Here is a 7758-nt window from a genome sequence, read left to right as displayed (position 1 = left end):
GTATGTCATATGAAGATTTACATCATGATGAATCTAATGGTTTTGTTTTGGTAATTTTGATGTTTATATTTTTTGTCTACATACTTGGTCAAATTTCACATCGTTTGACTTAAAAAAAAATATACGCACTACATTTTGGCAAGGAGGGAGTAGTTAGTTAAATATGGGCTTTGAACCATTCCAGCCCATCAAGAAAATATGTTTTAGTTTAGTTTCAAAAGGCCAATGTGGCTGAATTAACATTGTTTGTTTGGTAAAAGTAATGTTGTTTCTCCTATCCAATATTGCATTCCGTATCTCATTATATGGTCCATTTATTACGTTTTTTTGTTGCAACAGTAAAGACGTCGACACGGTTTCTATTCATGTTCCCATTCATGAAAGAAAATTTACAGAAAATTAAGCAAACAAAAATAATTATGCATACCATGCGCAAATACTTCCATTTTCGAAAAAACACACCATCCAGACATGCTAATTAAACACCAATGGAAACATTGTTCTCGCCATGACCATTTGCATGGGGGGCCAAAAGAGAAACCGAAGAAGCCTGCCATCCTTCTTCTGGGGCTTCATCCCTACTGTTCTGGTAGAAGGCATAGATACCCAGCTGGATGATGCCCAAGAAGAAGCCTATTCCATTTGGGACCTGCATAAGTTAGAATTCACAAGCTAATTAAATAAGGTTCATCATGAAGTTAAGCTAAGTAAGACATATGCTTACTCCAAGGAAGATGTCTCTGTCGAGTATGGCATACGTAGCCCAGACGCCCCCGTTGAGGAAGAGGAAGAAGGACAGGAAGAATGGCATGTACTCCACGCTCCTTGTGGTGATCACCGTTCTCTGTTTCGCCGCAAGTTGACAAGTGCGCAGATTTTTAGATATTCATGCTTTTGATCCACGTGCTCAGCAAGATTAACGAAACAGCAAGACAGCTCCAAGGGATGCTGATGAAAAGAACCCGTGCATGCCAGAATTTTCATTCTTTTGACCCACTGCACTTGCGCACATTCTGAACTAGAGCATAGTACTGTATGCTCCCTAATTTATTCAGGCAAGAACGTGTCTTTCTGACTTGGCAGTGGGGAATGCGCTGACATACTAATAAGCACCTCAGCATGCCATGTGCATGGTTTGTATAATGGACTTGTGCTCCGGTGCTTTCTGAAAGTTTGATTTGCACAACTTTCAAAGCAAGATCAAAGGCTGTGATTAGGAGGAGTGCGTCGTGGGATGTGGGCAGTTGCACCCTGCGGTGATCACAGCCATCCAGCTGCTTTGGGAAGCGAGCAAAAAAAGTCTTGGAAAGCACAGGAGCACTCCTATAATGACCTTGTATAATACTGGGTGGAATATATTTCACATGTCGTGTTGAAGTACACAATTGGTTTATATATATACGCTCTTTTAAAAACTACAGTAGACGACTTAGATGTCTATCCATGGACGTCCGATAGCTCAATATCTGTTACATGTTTTCTTGTGTTCGGTTTCTGATATCACAATCGTTGACCACGCAAGCCTTTTACTATCTTGCAAACCAACTTCCACAAAATATAACTTGCTGGACGGTTATTACACTACTATTATTCAGATTTCACTATACTTGTCTGTATGGAAACCAGTTGTGCGTACGCCTAGTGCAATTACCCGCATTCTAATTAGCAAGTATAATTTTTTATAACACATAGACATTATATGTACTTCAAAACCTAAATAGGAAAATAAATATGGTAACTAATTTATTTGTGGATGTGTGATGACTTTACCACGGCAGCGAGTGGGGACCCATACATGAACACGTTGAGGCAGACACATATCAATCCTATAACCATGATTTTCATGTCAAGCCCGGCAATGGCAAATCTGGTGGTTGCGAACACAAATCCAAAAAACCCAATGTCCAAAATTGCGACCAACTTCGCGGTTTTAACCTGAAAAGTGTAACAAGATAACTGATCATAAACTTTGAGGAAGCCAGATCGTGCATACATACAAATATATAATTATGTGGCATTTCCTTACTGAAGCATAACAAAAAAGAGACTAAGATAACGTGAATTCAACATGGCATCACAACTCGATCTACTGAAATAGGCTGCCCGAATATGACCCAAAAGGCGAAGAATTTTGACTTACCAGAAATAATTCATAGGAAAGATATTGAGACCAAAAATATATGTAGTACGTTAAATAGTTAAGGATGGACTTACTTAAGCGATCCGTTCCTGAATGGGGAAGCACCTAACTTATTCGGGAGGAGCTAGCTATGTCCTTAATGCTGAATATTTATAACTCCTCTCTTTTACTCATATGTATTCATCTTTTAGGTGTAAAAGGATGTACGAAAACATACATGTTTCTAAACACAAATCAGTTATGTTTGTCAACCATGCGCTCACCCGTGTGGCATGATCGGTGGCGTAGACGAGGAAGAGCACGACATAGATTGTCTCCATGACTGTCCCGAACCCGTTCACCGTGGCGATGAGGAGGCCGTCTGGCTTGGTGACGCCGTAGTAGAGCCATAGCAGCGAGTTGAGCAGTGTGAGCACGTACGGCGCCGGCTCGAACTCCTCCGTCGACTTGCTCCTCACGATCCTCCAGAACGTGGGGCTGCCCATGCATATGTGACCATGTAAGCAACAATTGCAACACAATATATAATTCTCTAACAGTCGAAATGGATGCAAGCTCAGCTCATACGTACATGGGAGAAATGAAGACCAAAACCGAGATGATGTTTCCTGCCAACACGCAAAGAAGCTGAATGGTGAGAGCAAGAGAGGGAGAGAGACTTCTATTGCATGTTCATGTTCGTACCTATGATGCCGATGATGAACATAGTAGAATCCATGGCGCGCACCGCGGAAGGGACAACGAAGAAGCACGTGATCCAAACTAAAAGGATGATCGGGTCAGCTACTTACCTATCCAGCGTGGGGTGTGCATCGTCCTTAATAAGGAGAGCACAGGGCCAGCCTGTGCTGTATGAGGGAGACAGACGGTTACGAATTAAAGCTGGGCCTCGTGGAACACAAGAAAATATATAATATTCCACCGGCCTCGCGGATTCAGTTGACTAAAAGGCAGATATCGTTGTGCTTGTTTATTTGTTGTATTTCTGGCGTGTTTATATATGGTGATATATACCTATTGTATTTTTATCAGCAAGTATCTGCATTTCCTCTCATTATCTTTGCCTACTGTACTTTGCTTTCCTTAGTGCCTAATTATTTCTAAGCAGTTGACTAATATTTTTCTAATCGAGAACCCTTTCTTGAATTAAGTACATTACATAACACCGATCATCTGTATCTTTTCCAAAAACACAGTATAGACGCAACCGCTCACAAATACGTATATATACTCACCCTATGAGAGCACACACGAACACCCTAACCCTATGGACCACCTCTGAGAGATTGAGTCTAGAAACTGATCCAACGGTTTGGAGATCGACGAAGTCTCCACATGCACCTCGCTATCAATAGGAATGTCGCTTCCCACTAAAGAATATTATGTCGTTTATGAGACATGAAAGCATCAAACCTAGGGTTTGATCTTTGCTGGACCAGGGGTACCACTGCTCTTCTAACCATCCGAGCACAGATCAACTTTCCCATCTGCAATATTCTAGTATGAAGGAGGAAAGCATAAAAGAATTTTTCAAATGTCAATAATGGTATAAATCTTCACACGCCATCTCGGTGTATCACATTTCACCACTCGAATATCTCTGGACTATTTTTTTTACATAGAACAGTCTCATTCCATTAGACCGTGGGCGCAGTCGAATCGCTGCCACCAAACCACTTACATCATCGTGTGGTACAACATCTACCCAAAAAACGCCCTTGACATGGCATGAGCAGATTTATTACATTCACGACGACAGAAATTAAACGAACACGGCTGGAAATTAAGCCTAGCCATCATCATCCCGGACGAGGTCTCAATGTTAGAGCGATCAACCTTTGTGATGTCAAGATTATTGATCAGCACTTAACAGTCTAACTCAATGGCCACATGAGCCATTACACAGTTCATTGCCACCGTCAGACCCTGTCAAATTAACCTGGGCAAGAAGAGCAGTAAGAAACGTGTGCCACCTTTTAATCCTAGGACCCGCAGTGAGCTTTCTTCCAGTGAGATGGCAAGAGACTAGACGCTCTCAACATCCATTTGTGGCACCACTGCCCTTTTGGTGAGTTACCTGCGTCAATATGATCTGATGATGATTTCATGAGGAGGAACCTTATCACCCAATTATAGCTCGTTGGGCAGTCGCTCTATGTATTCATTGAGGTGGGCAATGGTCGTACCAATATTTTCTGGCATTCGTGAATTGGACGGACCTTCTTCATTCAGGGCTTCCCACCATCGTCGACGCTGGTATGGTGTTCCCTTCTTCATTGGCATAAAACTTTTGTTCAGCAACTGTGGTATCGAGCCGAGCCTCACCAGCTGCCATCTTTTTTTTATTGTAACTATGGCAGACGTTAGCCAGCCTAAACATGTATTAAGTCAAGTTGTCTATGAGATGGCTTTCAACAACAAAGTGCACATCGTGTCACCATGTGTAACTAATCATAAATTCATGTCATACATGGTGCCTCACGTCACACATAAAGATATGGCATGGAACAATATATGATGTGCTTATCTAAGGATACACATACTATGTGTATCACATATTCACATAGGACACGGTTAGATCAATTTACCTATATCCAATGTGACTACACCACGTCGGATACGGGTTAATATTTGGACCCGTGAGCAAACCACGTTGTCCCAAAAGGCTCGTATACTTGGTCCTAAATATACAACCATTAAAGGATTAAACCCTAGCCTAACTCCGAACCTCCCATGCAAACCACCTCGTCTTTCTATTAGGGTCACTGCTTTGGGATTCTTACCCAGCTTGTATGTATGGATAAGCTACAAAAGGGCGGCTTCCAGAGCTTTGCCACTAATAAACAAACCAGTATATCTTAGAAAATGACAAAAACAACACACCACATTTAGAGCAGTGGTGTATGAAAAACCACCACCGTTGACAAAAATGACAAATAACAACTGCTCTCCGGGAAGGATTATGACATTAAACAACATTGTTTGCTTGATTCTCTCTTCTTAAGCCATTTTCTACTCGTTTGGGCCCACGTGTCGGGTCTACGTGGCAAACAGATGGCAGGCGGTTCATGGCTGTTAAGGACCAGTAATCAGCACTTTTGTTGTCCATTTATCATCTAGTTCACACAACGGCTGCCAACACCCCACCCATGTTGGAGGTAATCCAAGTTATGAGACTCCTAAAGATTCGAAACACTCTCCTCAAGAGGAACTCTTAAGGAATTTCTCTTCCTAGGAGCTTGACATAATGAACTGGTATCACCAGCGACATCATGTTCATGACTAATCATCATCCATATGGCTTCTTTTTTCCATCAAAAAGATCTTGTACTTTCACATAGTTGGTTCATGAGAGCCTCAAGATGCCTTTTGGTCTCACCTTCCATGTTGGACAACAATTCATCCAAAGGAACAACCTCAACTTTTAGATTGAGCCTATCTGCCTCATCCATCAAAGATACATTCGATTCAGTGATGGTCTTGGGAGGATAAGTAACCTCAAAGATATTTACCATGAGCCACTTGTGGTTGTTGGCCTCGATGTTCTCATTGGAAGCGTCAAAGAGTGATATGGAGGGAGTGGAGGTGTTGATAACCTACAAGTGTAGGGGATCAATTGAAGTACCTTCTAAATAAAAAACATTGAAGAACCTACTACGAGCTGAAGATATTGATTAGAAAATTCAACGAAGTAAACAATGAACGATGCAACGATTTGTATTTTCCAAATTATAGTTTGTGGGAAAGTAAATAACAAGTAAAGTAAAATGTTGGTATGTTAATTATCAAATAAAGTGAATTCTCTTTTCAGATAAAGCAAAATACTCTCTTAGGAAAGAGGATAAGTTTGGGTTTGTTCTTATAAGAGGAAAGTGTTCCCGGGGGTGACATAGACTTCATCGCACAAGGAGTTCTGGAAAAGCATGGTAAATATTTTTTTAAGTTTTATTCTCATCGAACGGAGCCTAAAATAGGTGTAGCCACAAGCATGAGAAAACAGACCTATAATGATTTTGCCTTATGCCATTTAAATGATCCAACTAGAGATTTATTAAGTCATAAATGTCCAACCATTGCTTTAAGTTCTAAGGTCCCCGAACATATAAACCATCCTAATGCAAATCTAAAGATCTGGACAAGGTTTCTATGATCTCCCGCCATCCATACTCCTTTTCATTACACTAAGGTGTTTCCCTATAAGCCCATAGAGGTGAAGTAACACATGGTCAATGTTCGTATATTTCCATCATAAATCCACACAAAAGTACAAAACTGGACCAAAAATACTCATGTCATACTATATAGAAATCCTAGCTAATCTATCTTATGCCCTCAAGAACATGTGAAACTACTCACAAGGGTGAAACATGGCAATGATAAGTGGCACATGGTATACAAAACAATATAAAAATCTAACTTCCCCTCCAAATAACAAAAAGTTACCGAGCACAAGCATGCACACCACACTAGAAAATTATTTAGGTCCCTATCCATCCCAACCTACGAAGGATATGAAGTGAATCTTTGGGATTGGAGTCGGTGCTGATGTTGGAGATGATGGAGATGCTGATGGACAGACTCCCCTTACGCCAAGGAGGAGTTGGTGGCAACAATGGCTTCGATTTCCTCATTGAGGAGGCCTCGGAGTTGTAGGATCTGCCATCTCCTGGAGAAGGGAAGACTTCCCCTCCACCGCAACCTCTTTCAACCTCGGGAAAATTTATGGCATAACTTTTTCGGTGATACGGAGCTCCCCATAAAAATGAGGTTGTGAGGTGACACACGAAGGGTCTGATGGGCCCCCATGGTGTAGGGATTCGTAGCATAGAAAACAAAAACTTTCCTACCGCAAGAACGCAATCCAAGCCAAGATGCAATCTAGAAGACGGTAGCAACGAGGGAATGAACGAGACTAACCCTTGAAGATTTCCAAAGCCTACAACAAGAGGCTCTCGTTGCTACGGTAGACGTTCACTTGCCGCTTTCAAAAGCGCGTAGAAGATCTTGACGGTGCCACAATCGGGCAGCACCTCCGTACTCGGTCACACGTTCGGTGTTGATGAAGACGACGTCCTTCTCCCCGTTCCAGCGGGCAGCGGAAGTAGTAGCTCCTCCTTGAATCCGGCAGCACGACGGCGTGGTGGCGGTGGCGATGGAGAACTCCGGTTGCGGGAGAGGTGGAGGAGTGGGGCGACTAGGGTTTGGGAGAGGGGGAGGTGGCCGACCACTATGAGGGGTGCGGCCACAATGGCTTTGGTGTGGCCGGCCCCCTCCCCTTGCTCCTCATTATATAGGTGGAACCCCCAAGTGTTGGACTACAAGTCTTCGAATAAGACCCCAACCCAAAACCTTCCATGTGTAGGGAAACCTACCCAAGGTGGGATTCCCACCTCAAGTGGGACTCCCACCCTTCCATGAGGGGGTGGCCGGCCACCTTAGGTGGAGTCCACCTGGGACTCCACCCCTCTAGGGTTGGCCGGCCATGGGAGGTGGAGTCTCTTCGGGACTCCGCCTTCCAAAGTGATTTCTTCCGGACTTTTCTAGAACCTTCTAGAACCTTCCATAAATGCACCGGATCATTTCCAAACTTGGAATATGACTTCCTATATATGAATCTT

At 42.8% G+C, this 7758-nt stretch overlaps 1 protein-coding gene across 1 annotated transcript; it reads right to left on the bottom strand.

The window, feature by feature from the left end:
* Positions 1 to 343: 343 nt before the first annotated feature.
* LOC124666164 (bidirectional sugar transporter SWEET16-like) lies at positions 344 to 2918 on the bottom strand. The gene is made up of 6 exons (XM_047203512.1): positions 2825 to 2918; positions 2712 to 2748; positions 2404 to 2617; positions 1771 to 1935; positions 725 to 844; positions 344 to 649 (listed from the first exon to the last, which is right to left on the bottom strand). Exons 1-6 carry the CDS (start codon positions 2856 to 2858, stop codon positions 479 to 481), a joined length of 741 nt encoding a protein of 246 aa, XP_047059468.1. The 5' UTR covers positions 2859 to 2918; the 3' UTR covers positions 344 to 478.
* Positions 2919 to 7758: the final 4840 nt, after the last annotated feature.

The sequence above is a fragment of the Lolium rigidum genome, chromosome 6 (assembly GCF_022539505.1).
Source record: "Lolium rigidum isolate FL_2022 chromosome 6, APGP_CSIRO_Lrig_0.1, whole genome shotgun sequence".
NCBI classification, from domain to species: Eukaryota; Viridiplantae; Streptophyta; class Magnoliopsida; order Poales; family Poaceae; genus Lolium; species Lolium rigidum.
This window is presented reverse-complemented; position numbering and strand designations above follow the sequence as displayed.

Bases quoted from the DNA above. Each gene is read 5' to 3' on its own strand.
- LOC124666164 (XM_047203512.1), bottom strand. From the start codon at position 2,858: ATGGATTCTACTATGTTCATCATCGGCATCATAG. The intron at 2,618-2,711 runs GTACGTATGAGC...ATGCATGGGCAG, and splicing joins TTGGTCTTCATTTCTCCCAT to CCCCACGTTCTGGAGGATCG. The intron at 650-724 runs GTAAGCATATGT...TAACTTATGCAG, and splicing joins ACAGAGACATCTTCCTTGGA to GTCCCAAATGGAATAGGCTT.